A 17,629-nucleotide genomic window follows, 5' to 3' on the forward strand; every position below is an offset into this window, starting at 1 on the left:
TCCCCCGCTGTCCCCGCGCCCCTCACGCCTGTTTCCCCCAGGTCACTATTACTGGCTGCTGAACGGCCGGACCCCGCCGACCACCAACCCCCGCCGGATCACCGACGGCTGGGGCATCCCCTCGCCCATCGACTCCGTCTTCTCCAGGTGCAACTGCGATGGGAAAATCTTCTTCATCAAGGTGGGAGTGGTTCCGGCCGGCAGGATGGGGCGAGGCTGATGAGGAGCAGCTGGGGAGGCTCAGCCGGGGGAAAAGGAGGCTCAGGGGGGACCTTGTGGCTCTGCACAGCTCCTGCCAGGAGGGGACACCCGGGGGGTCGGGCTCTGCTCCCAAGAACAATAACAGGATGAGAAGAAAGGGCCTTAGGTTGCACCAGAGGAGGTTCAGACTGGATGCTGGGGAAAAAGATTGCCTAAACTTATTCCTAGTATGTTCCCCAACCTGAAATAAAATGCTAATGGAATGCACACACCTCATTAAAGCTGTTTATGCAGTTACTTTTCAATAAATCACTCAGTCCTGGAATTCAAGCTGCTTGTTATATCTATGAAAATTTAAGATTTAGAAAGGAAACCCCCTTTTCAGTAACTCCTCTTAAAAATTAGCTTCTAAGATACTCTAGCCTTTTAACCTTTGAGTAGGGCTAGAGGATAAAATTACTACTACTACTGCTATTTGTAATGGTCCTAGGGGTGATTCCAGCCAGATTTACAATGCTTATTTATAGATTATTCTTCATGTTTGTTTTGCAGTTGAATAACCAGGAATTAACTTCCTCTAAACTCTTTTTATTTTTTTTCCCCTTAAATGCTCAGGGTCCCCTGTACTGGCGCTTCACTAATGGTGTTATGGATAATGGCTATCCCAAACCTCTTGCAACTGGATTTGCAGGGTTAAGTGGGAGAATAGTAGCAACCCTCCCTGTGGCAAGATACAACAACAGACCAGAATCTGTTTATTTTATCAAAAGAGGTATGTCTTGTATTCCTGAAGTTCAGGGAACATTAAAAGGTGCTTGAATTGCCTTGAGCAGGAATAAAACACCACTTCTCTTGACCCAAGACCTATTTATTTCAAACACAGAAACACAAATGATGCCAGTGTTCCAGGTGCTCAGAAATAGCCTGAAGCTTTAAAAAAAATTGTATTAGAACCTGGAGGTCTTTCAGTGCATTTTAAACCAGCTGTTTAAGGGTGAAAATTCAGGAATCCAGCACTGTAGTGGCTAAACATTTAAGTAAGTTCTATCTGGTGGTAAAGCTATTTTAGTCTCAAGTTAATTAGAGAAGGGAAGGCTTTAATCTTGCTGGTTCATAACAATGTGTGGAAATTTCCATATCTATTTCTGATTTCCTATTTTAAAGTAATTTCCTTATCTTACATTAATGCTGTACTACCACCAGAAGAATGTTACTTGTTGATTCCCTGTGTGTGATAGGAATATAATGACACTTTCATACCTGATCAAGATGGTAGTTGGGTGTTTTTATGGGGGGGATTGAGGTTTTTTTTAACTACCAAACCAAATGTGTTTTAGATGGGAACATGCAGCAGTATGTGTACAGACAAGAACCAGCCAAGAAGTGTCAAAGAAGAGCCCGGGTCACCATCAGATACCCAGCCTTTGTCCCCAGAGTTGTCATCCGGCGACGCTTCCAGCGTGCCGTGCAAATGCCGACCGTCATCCGCACCGTCAGGATCAACTCCCACCCCTCTGGTAATGTGGGCACCAAGGTTCTCTTAGACGTTTTCACCTCTGACACAACACTGTGTTTGGAAGGTTTTAATGGCTGTAGGTGACACAGCCCTGTGGCAGCTGCAGCAGTGCCACAGCTCCTCACAGGGCTCCTTCTGCTTGCAGGTGTTCTGCGCAAGGAAATCCAAATGACAACGTACTGGAGAGGGCTCCCCAAAGTTGTCCACTCAACTCTCTCCGTGCCCAACCAGAACAAGCCCGATGGCTACGACTACTACGCCTTCTCTTACAGTAAGTAAAACTAAAGCACATCACTACAGACCTCAAAACATACAGGTGTGGGGAAGAAAGAAGCTCTGGTTATCACTTGTGGTACTGCTTTCAGCACTACTAAAAAGTCCTGAGAATTAAAATGTTGCCTATAATCAAGAGATGTTTCTATTAAAAATCAGAAGTTACAGGACAACGTGCAGCAATGAAATACAGAGGTTCAAAGCAGCCAGTTGGGGAATGCATTGCCAGGGAGTTCAGCCTTTTAAAGGGACAAACCTTAGACTGAAGTCTTTGGATCACAACAGAGCAAGTTTTTCAATTGCTTCTACTATGCTTCTGACAAAACACAAAAATGAGGGAGATGAACCACTTGACTTTGCTCAAAAAAATTATGATCCTAGATTAGGCAGACTCATTCCCCCAGCCAGGATCCCAGATAAGCATCCCTCAGAATTTTATGCATTTTTCAAAGAACAAAAAAGCTCAAAGAACAAGCCATACCCAAATACAGGCTATTAAAGTCCCTGTTAGTGGGATCCAACTCCTCACCCTTGGAGAAATCAGCTTTGCAGACCCATTCACACTCAGGGTCCATGAACTTCCCACTTCTGTAGTGAGTGCAGGACTGTTGTGGATGTTTGTTTGAATTCTAAATTCTTACGACTATTTTTGTGTTCTAGCAATACAAGAACATTCTTCCCTGCTCCTGCTCTTGGGACAGATTTAATTATTAGCAATGCCATAAAACTTTCTGCAACCAAGGACACCTAAGAAATAAAGCTGAGGACAGAAATTTATTGTAGGAGCTTCTCAGCTCCCTATATGCACATGGAGCAGTGACACAGTGTTATTTAGGCCTAAGTGACAGTAAAATGCAGGCTTGAATTTGTGAATTCTTTACATGTATTAAATGTAATTTCTGGAATTTAATCCTGACCTCTCTTCCTTTCAGATCGGTACTACAGTTTGGATATTGGCAAAAGAATAGCACGGCCTGTTACTGCTCTCACAGGAAAGACTGTATCCAAAGACTGGTACAACTGTCCCAGCAAGTGATGCACAGCAGAGGAGTTTAAAATAAGATGCCATTTGGATGCCAACGTTTTTTCTAATTTTATTAATAAAAGACATTGAAATATGTGCACACAACTCTAAGTATTGAAATGCTGCTTCAGGCTCTGGCTTCATGACACTAAGCAACCACAGGCAAACTGGCATTTTGTATACACAGCTGGAAGTCCTTTACATTCCATTTAACTGATGTTTCCTCTGTTCAGGCCTCCTCTGCCTCCCATGGCATGAGTTACACCTGTGCAGGGAAAGAAAACAAGTGCATTAGTATGAAGTCTTCTTACTCTTTTAATCAACCATTGCACAGGTGATATTTCATTCTTCCCTAAGGAATTGTCAAGGCAGTGGAGTGGTTCCTTTCTGATACAGTTCAAGTTCCCCCTCTCTCCCGCTAAGCCTGGTGACACATGTACATGTCACCTGTGTCATGCAAAGGCTGGAGGTGACTTGTGATCCTGAGCCAAACCAAGGAGCAGAGGATTCTTACCACATCTGAAATCAGTTAGTCACTCCTTATGGTTATTTTAAAAAATGGTGACAGATGGAAGAAAGTCTATCCTAGTCCCACCTTTTTGTTTTCCCCTTAAAACACCTGCTAATGTTGAGTCTTCTACAATGTTAAAATAATGCAAGATAGAATCAAAACCCATCAAAAGCTTTTTCTTAATACAGAAGTTGCAAAACTAATTTCTTGCCATGTTTAACTCTATTACACTGAAAAACCTGTAATACTTCCAATAAAGCTTTTTTCAATGAGTACACATTGATATAACTGGAATCCTTAATGTACCAAATGGAAATTCCTCTAATGGCAAAACCAGAGGTTTTTAAACTGCTGTCCTATCAGACTTCTGGAACCTTCCTTTAAAACTTTGAAGATCTAATGTCCTTTACATTCTCTCTACTGATAAGAACCAGGTGCCACTACAGAAGGAATTTCGCCTGTCCGAAACCTGCTCAGCCTAACACACTAAACCCAAGTTGGAGCTCTTAGGGTCACACACCAAACTGGAGGGCAGGGCTGCTGCGCCACTCTCTCCCTGTGTGCCAGCAAGGCCAGCCTGGCTGGGAGCAGCCAGCAGCACTTACCCCTCTGTCTGTTGAACTGCCGGCCACGCACGCCCGTCCTCAGCGTCGGGGGCTGCAGCCGGACACGGCGCAGGGACTTGGGCTGAGTGCTGCTCGTGTCTGTGGGGAGAGGCAGTGCAGAAAGGGTGGCTGTGCCTGCCAGGTTCTCCTCCTTACAGGTTTTGATATGGGTTATGCTTTCTTTACTTTAGAATGATGAAAGTGCCTCCTTATTTCATTGACCTCTCCTCCAATACAAATAAAAGCTTCAAAACAAGTAAGTTGCACTTCTCTTGTTCTCTATACAAGGGGTTAATTGATAACTGAATAGAGACTAACGTTGTTTCACAATTTAATTAAAAATATTTTAAAGCTGACATCAAATATGCTAATGGATAAATCACCAAAGTATCAGTAATAATTGTTCCTTCAAATGTTATTTTTCCTTGGCCTACACTCCAGTTACTGCGGTCCAAGGAAACAAGCTTTACCAAAGTACCAAAGAATCTATAAGCATCAAAATATTATCTTGCTCTAAGATAATCTAGGGAGACCTTAGAGCCCCTTCCAGTGACTAAAGGGGCTCAGGAGAGCTGGAGAGGGACTTGGGACAAGGGCCAGTACAAGAGGGAAATGGCTTCACACTGCCAGAGGGCAGGGTCAGATGGGATACTGGGAAAGAATTGTTCCATATGACAAGGCCCTGGTACAGGGTGTCCACAGAAGCTGTGGCTGCCTCTGGAAGTGCCCAAGGCCAGGTTGGAACCTGGGCAAGTGGAAGGTGTCCCTGCCCATGGCAGGGGTGGCACTGGATGGGTTTTACGATCCCTTCCACCCCAAACCATTCTATGAGTCTGTGATTCTAAGAGGTTTATCTTATTTTGTGGATCCTGGCTACCAGCCACAATACTGGACAAAGGAATTCCCACTCTTAGTGAAAAGGTATGAACTATTACTGTGATTATTCTGTACCTGCAGATGAACTTGAAGGAGGATCCTGACTAGTTGAAGGAAGATCTGACTCATCAGATGCTTGAACAGATTCTTCTTCTTGCTGGCTATCGATTTCTAGACCTGCTTCTGAAGTAATGCTAGAAGGGAAGGTGGAGGAAGAGAACCATGTAAGTATATTTGCATAGCTTCAAAAAGATCCAGAGGGAAAAAAAACTGTCTTGGAACACAAAGATTCAATGAAAATCAAAAGTAAAATATAGAATAAAATGATAAACTGTCCCCTTTTAGATCTTCATCATAATACAAAATATAGCAATTATTATAAATACTAAAAGTTGCACTTGTAAAGGAAAAGCCAAAATTATTTCTCTACAAAATTCACTAAGAACTGCTTATTCCAGCCCCATGCTTCATCTTTTGTACATGCACTGTCTTAACTAGGTGACTTAATCATATATGTGTGTGGAGGCTTCCAGCTCAGTTGAAGAGAGAACAGAGAGAATTCTCTCAGGCTTCGGCCTGGAAAAGTTAGGAGAAAGAATTCAAACAATAATTATCTCTCTTTCTGTTCATGCTGCTTATAGATATGTTCTACCACAGTGTACTATTCATAGTGCACCAATAGTGTGAAAGATTTTTACTTTGAGACCACTCATATTTCACCTTAGCGAGTCACACTATAAAAGAGACTCGCTACTTCTTAATAAACGTTCTTTAAGCCTTCTGAACACCACAGTTTTTTCATCCATCCCTGACTCAACAGTGACATGTCTGCTTTGCATGAGGAATGATTTTCTGTATTACACAGGAATGCCTTAATCTTTATTCTACAAACTGATCCTTCAACCTGTGCCTTTAACATCAATATTTGACTATTGCAGAGTCCTCTGCATTCTTAATTTTTTTTTTTTTTGGTGACTTTTATATTAACTTTGTTAAGCCCCTAGGAGAAGATCAGCAGAAAACCATTGGTTCTGGATGAAGAGTCAGACTGTCCTGCCTCACAGCACTACAGAACGCTGTCTGAGCTGCCCCTGGGTGACAGTGGTGGACGTGTCAGCAGTGCCAGTGAACCAAAGCAGTGGTGCTTTACCCTTCAGACTCTGCCTCTGCGAAGACCTCGTCGGCGTCGTCGCCGGCGCCGGGCTCGGTGGTGGTGGACAGGCTGCCGGTGGAGGTGGTGACCATGGGCACGGACTGGGACGCGTGCTCCGAGGCGTCGGCCGAGGCGCTCTCCGTGAACACGGTCACTGGGGAGCACAGACACGCTCAGGCCCTGCCCACAGAGCCCTGGGACAGCACAGGCAGCCCTGTGCCTGTGCCCTGGGGACAGGCTGCTTCGTGCTCCTGAGGAGCGGCAGCGCTGCACCGACCACAGGGAATCATTCCCTGCTTTGTTCTGCAAGCCTCTGCCACTTACCTGGTGCTGCCACTTGTAACGGTGTTGTGGGGACACTACGACCCCCTGACTCTTCCTCGTGGGCAAGGAATAGTGGGGTTTCATACATTCCTAAACCTGCAACACAAAGTTCCAGTAACAATCCATCCAAATAGGTGCCTAAAAAAAGGATTAACCAATGTCTTCCCTCTGGCCACTTGATAAAATCCAGTCACTTGTATTTAAGCAGATTTTTGTTATTTTGTTTTGACTTACTGCCAAAGCTGATCATAGTTTATTGGAAGGTAAAACCTTGATGAAAATATTACTACTTGTTTTTTTAACTTTTATCCTTGCCTTATGCCATTATTTTGCTGTGAGCTTTCTTCAGAGAACAGCCTGTGTTCCATGCCAACAGGGATGCCAGGAAAGGGACAGATTGAGAGCAACAACAACAGCCTGGCCCTCTCTAAGCAGGTAAGAATATAGCCCAAACTTTGCATTTGACGTTTTCCCCTATTGTTTCACTACAGGGAAGCTACAACCAATAGTAAAACTGACATTAAAAACCATTCCTTCAATATTTTATTCAATTTCAAAATCCTAACACAACTATAAATGTGGCAGCTTGAAGGTAACACCTTCTCACTTTCTGTTATTCTCTCTATGCTGACAATTATTTAAGAGTTACATGTTTCCACACTTCAACAATTTCCTGAAGCATTATGTGAAGAATTGCGTTTTGTTACTGAATTCTCTCTTTTTCACTCAAAGACCCATGGACAAGAGAGCCCAGAACTGCTTTACCTCCTTGTGATGCCAGCTGCCCAAGATCAGAATGACTGGAGCTGGTTTGTGGCATATCTTCAGGGGGCCCAAATCTGAACCGAGGAACTCCAGCTACCTGTGGGGAACTGGCAAAATACAAACTTAAAGAATTCTGCAACTTCCTCAAAGATTGGGGGAAGAACTTTCTGGTGGGGGAGAACTTTCTAACCAAGAAAACAAATCAAGCATGAGACAAAATGAGCTAATACTGACCATAAAAATCATCTGAGCTACTGCTAAATAAACATCAATGAGCTTCTCAAATTATTAGGAAGGCATTCAAAATCAGTACAACAGTTCTGAAGAGAATATTCTTTACTTACCCATTCTATGAACTCTCACAGTTTTAAGTGGATTGCTGGACATATCCAGAACATCCCAAAAGCAAAAATGGAGATAACTTTTCCTACTTTCATTGGCAATATTAAAAGGGAGGGAGGAAGAACAAGGAAGGAAATTGGATATAAATTTTTTGTTTGTTTCATCTCTTCTTAAATCACTAGGTTACAATAAATGGGAGACTATTCAATTCCTGATCTGCTGATCAGTTATATGACATACAATTCAAACAATAACTGCTCATCTGCACATGCAGTTATCTATACTACTACCTAGCATGTTACTTCAATCACAAGTTCATTTAATTTAAATTTATTTTCATTTCACTGAAAAATAGAAAGAAATACAATAAAGAACAGAGAAAAGCCTTTTTTTTCCTTTTTCTTCTCACATCTACTTACTGAATAGCTTCTGCAAATCCATCTGTTCGATGTGGAACTACAAGAGTTGGTGTGCTTGGAACTGTTCTGTCCTCATCATCAAAGAAGTGCTGCTGCTGGAAAAAAAGAGACTGATATGAGAGCCTACAATGTATTTCCAGTTTTTACCAGCTGACTTAAAGGTTGATTTTTCCATAGTACAGCAAAACAAACTTAGCTCTAACAAAATTATTGTTTAATTTCAAATGTCTAAAGCTGATGCCTTTGATCTCACAAAAGGTACTTTAGTCAGCCTCTCTCTTTCTCTCACTGACCCTGCATTTGTTCTGCCAAATACAGCTGAATAAAGGGTTCAAAATTAGCTCATGGAGACAGCATAAATTAGCCTTGTTCCTTTAGGATGAGGCTGAACTTAGTATTATTTTGTCCAGCAACTCTGCCACAACACTTTTCCAGCAACAGCCACTTTGACTGACTCTAAAAACAAATGAATAAAATCACCTTAGACAAAACCAATTGAGCCTCTTTGAAGTCTTTTGTTTTTTGTGAGATTTCTAGTCTTTGCCTTCCATTAATACAGAAATTTACAAAAGTAGGATATATTCTGCAAGACTACAGAGACCATCCCCCTCTTGAAGTCAGCAGGCAGGCTTCTTTAAAAACCAAAGTAACCCCAAGAATTAGAAATGTTCCATCAAAGCAATTCTTTAGTAGTAGATTCTGATACACTCACCATTCCACCTATCCCAGGGGTCAGCTGAAGTCCTCGCCCCACCGACTGCCTTCGAGTCATCTGGATTCTCTTTATGGGAAAGAAACAGGGGAAGTTGTGTGAATGTGGTCCTGGAATTCTAACAATGTACAAGTGTTCAGTCAGAGCCAAGGACAGCAGCTAAATTAGTAAGTATGACAATCATCATGGAATCACAGAATATCCTGAGTGGGAAGAGACCCACAAGGATCATCAAGCCCAAATCCTGCAAAAAGGACAGGCCCAAGATACCCAGGAAGAGCCTGAGAGCACTGTCTAAACACTCTTGGAGCTCTGCCAGCCTTGGGGTTATGCCCATTCCCTGGGGAGCCTGTTCAGTGCCCCAGCACTCTCTGGGGGACAATGTGTATATTCTGGGCAAGTGACAGCAATATTTTACTCAAGTCTCTACTGAATACAGAAAACCTGCACACAAAATATTGTGATCCCAAGCCTTAGCACAAGTTAATGGTAAAGGATCATTTCAGTCAGGATATTTTTTAAGAATTCCTGTTGTCATGTTTTAATTTACGAAATCTACAGGTCTTCAACAAGCATAATCATGGATCAGGCACTGACTGTGAAAGGTTTAACTTGGAAAATAAATGGCAGCATTCCTTTGCCCCATCTACACTGGGGCAATTCATAAAAAGCCTTCCAATCTCAGCTACAACCTGGCTAAGAAAAGCTTTTTGAGTGGAAATATCATCAGCCACTAACTGACATAGCGCTGGTATAATCTAGTAAGAATTCCAAGATAAAAAGCAGTGGGGATGGATTTGTATGTTCCCAGTCCAGCCATCATCTGTAGGATGACATTCACTAAACTGCTTTGCTCAGCTACCATTTCTATCACGCTGAACAGCTGGCAACATTCTTCCCAGCGGACTGTATTTATAAGAAATCATAGAGCAATTTATTTCCAAGTCCTCAGGTGCTGGAGCTGCTTGGTACCTGCACGGGGGGCCCCAGCTCCTGGGGAGGGGCGTGGATGGTGAGCCGCGGGGGCAGGGGGTGCGGGGGCCTCCGCGGGGACTGCGGGGGCCGCGGGCCCTGGCGCTCGGACGCCGACGACGGCTGCTGCTCCCTCAGGCTCTCGTGGGGAAACGTGGACTCTGCAGCACTTGTGCTCCCTTCTCCTACAACACAAACACACAGGGGGAAAACCCTAGGAACCAAGGTGAAAACATGAAGGCAAATCTTCCAATTCTGCCACGAATTAACTCATTTTTCTCTTGCAACATTCGCGACAGCCCAGTTATGTAAAATCTCCTGAAGAGGACTTGTGCCAGCTACAGCTCCAGCACTGAAACAAAGTATTAATTATTCAGCTGCTGATTTAGAGACAGATTAATCCAGTGAGCCATTAAGTTTCCACAGCAACCAGATCTTGCAGGATTTTCAGAGGAATTTAGAATAAATCCAGAAAAGATCATTTTAAAAGAATCCACCCTGCACGTTGAAATGGCCTTTAGTATTTCACTGATATTTTTACTTTTAAGTGCAGATTTTAACACATGGAAAACAGCTTCTATATTTCCCTCCCCCTACATACACAGACTGTGAAAAAACATGGAATAACTATACCACTGTTTTGGGAATCTGCTGCCCTCTGATTGCTTTCAGTTCCTCCCATGCTCTCTTCGGTCTCTGTTCCAGGATCTGTACCATCAGCACCCTAAAATCCCACATAAACAGAGTATGACTAAACAAAATACAGGTTGTAAAGATAATATAAAAGCAGTACAAAAGTATTAAGAAAGTAAAAGAAGTCAAATATATGGCAATCTTAAAAGATTTCTGTAAGTATCTACAGCATTAGGTAAATATAGTCAACTGTATGAGACTTCAGAAGTTTTGAGAGCCTGTGCATATACAAACCTGAACAACATAGCCAGCATTATTTAATAACAACAGGCAGTGAAATATCCAACTCTTCAAAAGCCTCACCAATTTTGCAACTACAGTATATGCTGCTGGCTCCTGTATTTTCATTCAGCCATCTTAAACATTCCTAGCTGATTTTTCTTGTGAAAACACCAGTTGTAAGAAATTACCATGACACAGTATCATTTTTCAACTTTTGGGGATGAATTCATACCAAGATATTCTCTTCCAAGCATTCACATCTGTGCATTACAGCACCGATTTGATGCAAGAAATTTACCAGGCCACTAAAGAAAGGTACAAATCTCACCTCAGCATCATCTGCTTCATATCCATCATTGCCATCAGCACTACCAGTTCCTTCATTGCTGTCATCACCTTCATCTCCCATCCCTGTGTCTTCATCATCATCCTCGTCCTCCTCTTCCTCATCATCATAATCCTGTGATGATATAATAAAAGAGCCTTAGAGAAATGTAGAAAGGGGAGTGGAATAGGTTGGATGTGGTGCACAGATCAACAACCACCCCCCAAGACACTTCCTCTCTCCCTCCTCAACAGGACATGGATAGGAAAGAAGATGGAAAAGCCTGAGGGTTCAGAGAAAGAAAGGTAAAAGTAAAATTCAAGGTGAATTAGCAGGTAGCTTTAAAACACTACAAGCATTCAGGCAATACAGACCACTTACTCATTCAGTGTAATTTGATTAAATTAATCCTGCCTGGTGAGTTTTACATCTGATGAAAGACAAAATCATAAAGGAATTTCACGATATACATACTTCCTGTTCCCCTTCATTTTCTTCATCATCGTCATCTTCATCATCACTATCAATTACAATCACATCATCTCTCTTGGACTGGCCATCCTGAGATGAAGAAGTGTTTTGTTGGTCTGACTGAAGGGATCCCAGATCTATTGGGATAGACTGGGAAGTCTCCTCGCTGTCCTCCATGGCTGCGTACTCCCCTTGTGTCACACCCTGCCAAAGACCAAAGGCAATCACCAGAACAAACAAAATTCAATGCACCATGATCAACAGCAAGAGAACCAGACTCTGGTGTTTAGAGGACAGTTATTGCTGTTCCTTAAAAACTGACCAGGGGAGAGGACTAAAGAGAATGTGACCAGTGAGTGTCTGTGACTGAACAGTTCAAGCCTAAACTTTAAAACATTTTAAGTAGTTTCCATGGGAAACCTGCAGAATTCCCTTTGAGATTTCACTTCTAAATATACTGAGAGTTTGTGGGGCAGGTGGCTATTTCTACTGAAGACTTTTGCTCTTCAAATATGCTTACTTCTCCAATGGAGTCTTGTGAGTCTTGATTATATGTTTGTGCCTCCACCTCTCCATCAGTGCTCTCCTCTGCTGTCACTTCCTCCTGGAAGAACAAACATCATTTTTCTCATTTAAAACATATTAGTACTAAACAAGCTTGAGATTTTTTTTTTTTTTTTACTTCTTCAATAAAAAATATCTTTTCCCACAAAGATTATGGGCAACATTTTCTCCTGCTTCCTTAGCAATGCTTTTATCAAAAATCTCACTTCCCTGCCCTGGAGAAATACAACTTCCCCACCCCACTGGACCTTAGTATACCTCAATCTTTTCAGGACCAAAACGAAATCATCAAAGTTTCCCATTCTACCCCCAGCCTTAAAGATCCTTAAGTGGTAATGTTCTTACACATTCCTGCCCTCCTTCCCTTATGAACATCCCTCTGGCACAGAGTTAATAAAATATCTTTGGCTTCCTTAACACTGTAAGGTTGTCTCATCAATTTTATCCCTTTTTTACAGCACATCCCAAATCCCTCACACCAACATTCGCACACATCTTCTGTAAGCTTTTCCAGCAAGTCATCTTTGTTTCCCATCTCCTTAAATACCCTGTATTTTGTCCAGAATTACTGTAGATAAAGACCTTCTGAATCACACTGAAAGAAGTCTGAACTAATTCCTCCTCAATCCTAGGATACAGCCCTCTCTCTCCCATCCTGCAGGTTAAGATTTACATCATTCATTCTAACTGGTTTAACCTTTGCCTTTTTAGATACCCAAATATAATTGTTTCCTCCCTAACAGATTAGAAAGTCAATTCAGAATTCACTGACTTGCTCTGAAGTAACATACTTTTTTCTTCCCATTCAAATCCTACAAAGATTAAGTAGTAGCAGTTTGTGTTTGTGCAAACCTCAGGCCCAACTCTCTGCATGATTCTCAGTTTCTTTGAAGTAGGTGCATCCACTGTTTCCTCAGAGATCTGGTCTGAATTCTCCACAGTGTTGTCCTCCTCTTCCTCTCGAGAGCGTTTAGACAGTGAGGAACTGGGGGTAGCTGAAACTTCAAAGACCTCTCAGTTATTTCCAACAACACATGTACAAACCAGAAATCAAAAGCTTTGGTATTTTCCTCTGAAGATCACCTCCATTTCTGCACTGAATGACAACAATCAATCAGAATTGCACTGAGAAGTTTCCTAGCCCAGGAAAACATCAGCCCCTTTAGTTACAAGTCTTAGGCTCTCAGGCCTTTATTCACAACTTAACTGACCCTAAGTATAAACCTCAGAGTACAACTCAAATATTTCTTGTAACAGTTTTGCTTTTGACAAGTACACCCAAGATATTTTAAGAGAGTACTAGCTGGGAAAAAGAGAACCCCAACAGTCTGCAGAAATGTTTTTTTGGGGAACAAATGTTCTATTTACATTGTGTAGGATAAACAGATGTGCAAGACTGTATTACAGAGAGTAGCTTTAGAGCACTTCCTATATTTTAAATTCAAGCTTAAGTAGCTTAGTCATGGCTCCTAAAATTAACTTTGCTCATAGTGCCATGGAAACAGAGCCAGCAAGGTTTAATGTATTAAACTCCAAATCTTCTCTGAAAAAGATAAACACAAAAGAATGTACTTTAAGGAATGCAGTGCCAACAGCATTTCAGAGGCACCACTTCTGACAGCTCAAGAAGGAAGCCTAACTTCAGAAGTCTTTAAACTGTACAGTAAACAAAGGGAGGGAGAAATGGCCTGAACTAATGTGAGGCCTGGTTGGCCAAGGGTCCAATAGGAGCTACTTACAAGGAACTATTGAGCAAAGCAGGCTTACAAAAATGACACCAACCTGTGCCAAACACAGCTGTGGAGGTGGAGGGCCTCTCTATCTGGGAGCTCTGCACCACCTCCACGATGGCAGGGGCTGGATCCTGAGCTGCAGGCTCGATCTGAGCGTGGCTTTGCTGGGTGGGCTGCACAAAGGCAGTGGCCTGTGTCTGCTGCTGCACAGTCAGGATGGGCTGGGGCAGGGATGTCTGCACGTTGGGACTGGTGGAGCGCACGGAGCCACTGGCACTCCCGAACACTGGGACGTGCTCCACGGGTCCTTCCGACTGCATGGCTGCAAGGCAAACAGCAGCACAGTCAGGGTCTTTGTTCATCCAGCACAGCTCACAGTCTCCCTCTCAGATGCCCTGAACAAGCACATTCAGGTCTCTGCAGATGAATTCATGTTATGTACGTCCCCAGCTGAGGAACCATGAACTTTGCTGCAAGTAGAATGGTCATGGAAGTGCAATACTCCAAGAGATGAGGGGACAATGACACTGTCCGAGGCCCTTCCAAACTGACTGCCACCAACATTTCAAGGAAAAGGCAACACTTCTGAGTACTGAGGATCCTTATACTACACTGAAAAGCTCACCTTCCTGAGTCTCCACCTGTGTTGTTGGCATAACTGTGGCTGTGGGGGTAGTGGTGGGATTGGTGACTGTGGCAGGAGTCACCATTGGACGGATGCTGGCTCTTGGAGTAGACTTATTCCCAGCTATTGCAGCAGCAGTCACTTTACTGGGAGTTGACACAACAGGAGTTGGTTTAATATTTGCTGTTGGGGGATCTGAAGTGCTGGCACTGAAAAACAGGAGATTGATTTTATCATGGTACAAAAAGCAGATTTTTAAAATGACAAACAAATATATTCTCACAGTCAGAAACACTATTTTTTAAAAGCTTTTAAATTTAAAAGCCTGACAAAAGCATAAGGAATTGTTTTCCAAAGTTTTTATAATTGAAAGAAGAGAGACACACTATACCATCAATAGCATTTTATCCAGCTTGGAGAACTGACAGGTTTCTGCCAAGGTAATCAAGTGGAAATCTAGCAACAGATCAAAATGTTTGTACTGTTGGCTGTGCTGGGACTTTATTACAGTAAGTAACACATCTTGCATCAAAACTGATTCACTCAATACAGAGCAATGTCACCTCTTGGCTGAGACAACGGGCGGCCAAAGAGACATTTTTGAAAGACTTGTTGTCTAAAGGATGCATTCATAATAGCTGAGAGAAATTTGTTATCTCAGCTCAGTAGTACAGTAGTTACTTTCCATTTCAGAGCTTAGGCAAATGACTATTTTATCTGTTGTTATAGTTATCTATTCAGTCCATTTCTCATTCTTGCACATGGAAGATCCTTCCCAAAACCAAAAAGGTTGAAGTGAACAATCAAAATTATACGACTACAAAAACCTTGAAGTTTGAAAACAGTTTTTAAAAATCTTCCATGTTTCCCAGATACCATGTTCCTGGTGGTTAATATGCCAGCTTGCAGCTTAAACCCCCTATTAATTAGATGTAGCTGAGAAAACAGGAGGGACGCATTATTTCAGTCAGCATCTTTGCAGTGGTTTAAGAAAAATTATGAAAAGTCACTGGCTTGCTAAAAAGAACAACTACATAATGATAAACCCAAGAAGTATCAACCACAGAAACTCTGCAAAATCCTTGAACTCACATTCCTCTTTCACCTGAAGCTGGAGTAGACTTGAGCGAGATTTGCCTCTGCTGTTCTGGGACCTATTAGGTAAAAATCAGATATCATGTCAGGTACATGTGAAACAGGCAGGCAACATGGAAAACACTTCATCACTTCACTAACAAGTCTGAAATAAATGCTTGTTGGATATTTACCTGGGCAGACTCTGTAATTATGGCAAATTCTCCAAACCAAATCATACCAGCCATACCAAAGCTGGAAAACAATTTGGTAACTGCTCAGGTATTTTCTGAAGCTTTGACACATGAACCCATCATACTAAATGCATGAGTAAAATACAAAACTAGAAGGCATAGCATGAACAGCTCCTTGGCTGATTCACAGTGAATGGCAGAACTGCTGGCACTGGGAATTCTGATTAGGGCAGGAAATTTAAGTTTTGAACCCTTACTGAAGCCAACCTGTGTATTTCCAAGAGCAGGGAATGGTGGGCACCTGAGTCCAGGCTGGGCAGTGATGGCCTGGCTGCTGTCCCAGGGCTGTCTGGCAGGATTGTGTACGTGTTGTACCTTGTTTGTGGACTCTGGGGGCTCATCCCGCTGCTCGTGGTGCCGCTCCTGCTGCTCCCGGAGCTCCCTCTCCAGGCGGCAGATCCGCCCCTCGTACTGCGACTTCAGGGCGCTCATCCGCACCTCCAGCTCCGTCTTCTGCTCCTCCAGGGAGCTGCTCTTCTGCTTCCACTCCTCGTTTTCCTTTGTGAGCTGCTCTTTTGTACCTGGTGGAACAGGAGAGGGTCCAGCCTTGGTGAATCTGCACACTGAACACCTGGGTCAGTGAAGGTCACTGAAGTATTCTGAAATTCTAAAAATGTTAAGCTATAAAAGGAGATCAGTGAGGCAATATAGCCATTTTTCTATTTTTCTTTTTAACTGCAATTAAATAAGAAACTGAAGAAAGAAAAATATGTAATAAATATAGACAAATAAAAACTTAAAGAAGTAGTCCCAAAAGAACAAGATGCTTTCAGCAAGCTCTTACACCATCATTCCTCTCAGTAACATTTAAAAACAGAGGAGACAATGTGTTTTGCAACTCTACATTTAGGGAAGGGGAGAATTACCTGAGTTGTTAGTAGGGCTAATCTGCCCTAATCAACAAAAAGATCAAAAATGTTATTGTGTTGGCTGGCCAAAAGAAGGCAAAATTTTTTTTCTATGTCCAGTGTGCAGCTACTTATGTATTTATGCCCTGAAGGATTAAATTTTAAACTTTAGAACAATCCCTGTAGCATTTAGTCCAGAAAACACTTTTCAGTAAAATATGAAGCAGGCCATATTTTTCAAGCATCCTGTCTAAAGGTTTTTCCATAGAAATAATCAAAAATCTCTAAGGACAGAAAAAAAGAATTACAATACCAGCTAATTGTGCAATTTTCTGCTTGGCTGCAAGCAAAGTCTTCCTTGTTTTCTCCTCCTTCTCCGTGATCTGTTGCCTGAGCTGTTCTTCCTGTGTAGTCTTCTCTTGTAGATCTTGATGGAAACGGGCCAGTTCTGCCTGCAGCTGCATTATCTGCTCCTGGAAATTTCTAACTTCAGTTTCCTTTTCTGTTATTGTCTAGGAAGGGAGAAAGATTGCACTTGTTGACCACAAGCAACTACTTCAGCCAATATAGGGCCCAAGTTCCAAGAAGCTGGTGTTAGCTGGCCACTGGATTAAGGTTAAAAGGCTTCTTATCAACAACAGAAGTTCAGTTCTCTCTGAATGCAAGAGCTGGAGAACAGCATTCTCTTTCCCACTTATTCCAGGAAATAATGTGAGACACACTAGACAGAGGATTTACACCAGGCTCAAGATCCCTCTTTCCCAAGAAAGTAGAGGCACAACTGATCACTTCCCATATTTCTGTGACACATTAAAACTGTTCCCATTCTTCACTGTTACACACTTCGAACTGCAGTGGAGAACAGGTACTCTGAAATTACTCACTGTTCTTACCTTTTGTAAACTTTCAACCTGAGTCTCCAAATTCTTTGTCTTCACTTCAGCTTGACTGAGAGTGTCTTTCAGCTCTTGTACTTCCTGGGCAGAAACTTGGTCTTCTTGTGGGTCTGCCAAAGGCAGAGTTGATGATTCAGCAACCATCTGAAAGGCATGAAGGGGTACAAGGCTGAAGAGGACTATCTGATCACAATGTCATTACCTTCACAAGATGCTTTTGTGTGCCATTGT

At 42.4% G+C, this 17,629-nt stretch overlaps 1 protein-coding gene across 4 annotated transcripts in view; it reads right to left on the reverse strand.

Moving 5' to 3' along the window:
• Positions 1-3,058: 3,058 nt before the first annotated feature.
• The window catches only part of TPR (translocated promoter region, nuclear basket protein), a 33,617-nt gene continuing 19,046 nt past the window's right edge, over positions 3,059-17,629 (reverse strand). The window contains exons 32-51 of one of the 4 annotated variants that reach the window (XM_031505512.2): positions 17,396-17,542; positions 16,816-17,014; positions 15,970-16,175; positions 15,419-15,480; positions 14,327-14,535; positions 13,751-14,023; positions 12,821-12,969; positions 11,925-12,008; positions 11,408-11,494; positions 10,937-11,068; positions 10,327-10,417; positions 9,694-9,878; positions 8,722-8,790; positions 8,010-8,119; positions 7,249-7,355; positions 6,484-6,579; positions 6,157-6,313; positions 5,082-5,200; positions 4,131-4,229; positions 3,059-3,279 (exon numbers count right to left, since the gene is read on the reverse strand). In XM_031505512.2, the coding sequence (XP_031361372.1) occupies positions 3,224-3,279; positions 4,131-4,229; positions 5,082-5,200; positions 6,157-6,313; positions 6,484-6,579; positions 7,249-7,355; positions 8,010-8,119; positions 8,722-8,790; positions 9,694-9,878; positions 10,327-10,417; positions 10,937-11,068; positions 11,408-11,494; positions 11,925-12,008; positions 12,821-12,969; positions 13,751-14,023; positions 14,327-14,535; positions 15,419-15,480; positions 15,970-16,175; positions 16,816-17,014; positions 17,396-17,542 (2,637 nt within the window). In that variant the 3' untranslated portion in view covers positions 3,059-3,223. Of the gene's footprint in view, positions 3,280-4,130; positions 4,230-5,081; positions 5,201-6,156; positions 6,314-6,483; positions 6,580-7,248; positions 7,356-8,009; positions 8,120-8,721; positions 8,791-9,693; positions 9,879-10,326; positions 10,418-10,936; positions 11,069-11,407; positions 11,609-11,924; positions 12,009-12,820; positions 12,970-13,750; positions 14,024-14,326; positions 14,536-15,418; positions 15,481-15,969; positions 16,176-16,815; positions 17,015-17,395; positions 17,543-17,629 lie in introns of all 4 variants that reach the window. The other 3 variants (XM_031505511.2, XM_021525147.2, XM_031505510.2) reach the window with 3 other exon arrangements.

The sequence above is a fragment of the Lonchura striata genome, chromosome 9 (assembly GCF_046129695.1).
Source record: "Lonchura striata isolate bLonStr1 chromosome 9, bLonStr1.mat, whole genome shotgun sequence".
In the NCBI taxonomy this organism is placed as follows: Eukaryota; Metazoa; Chordata; class Aves; order Passeriformes; family Estrildidae; genus Lonchura; species Lonchura striata.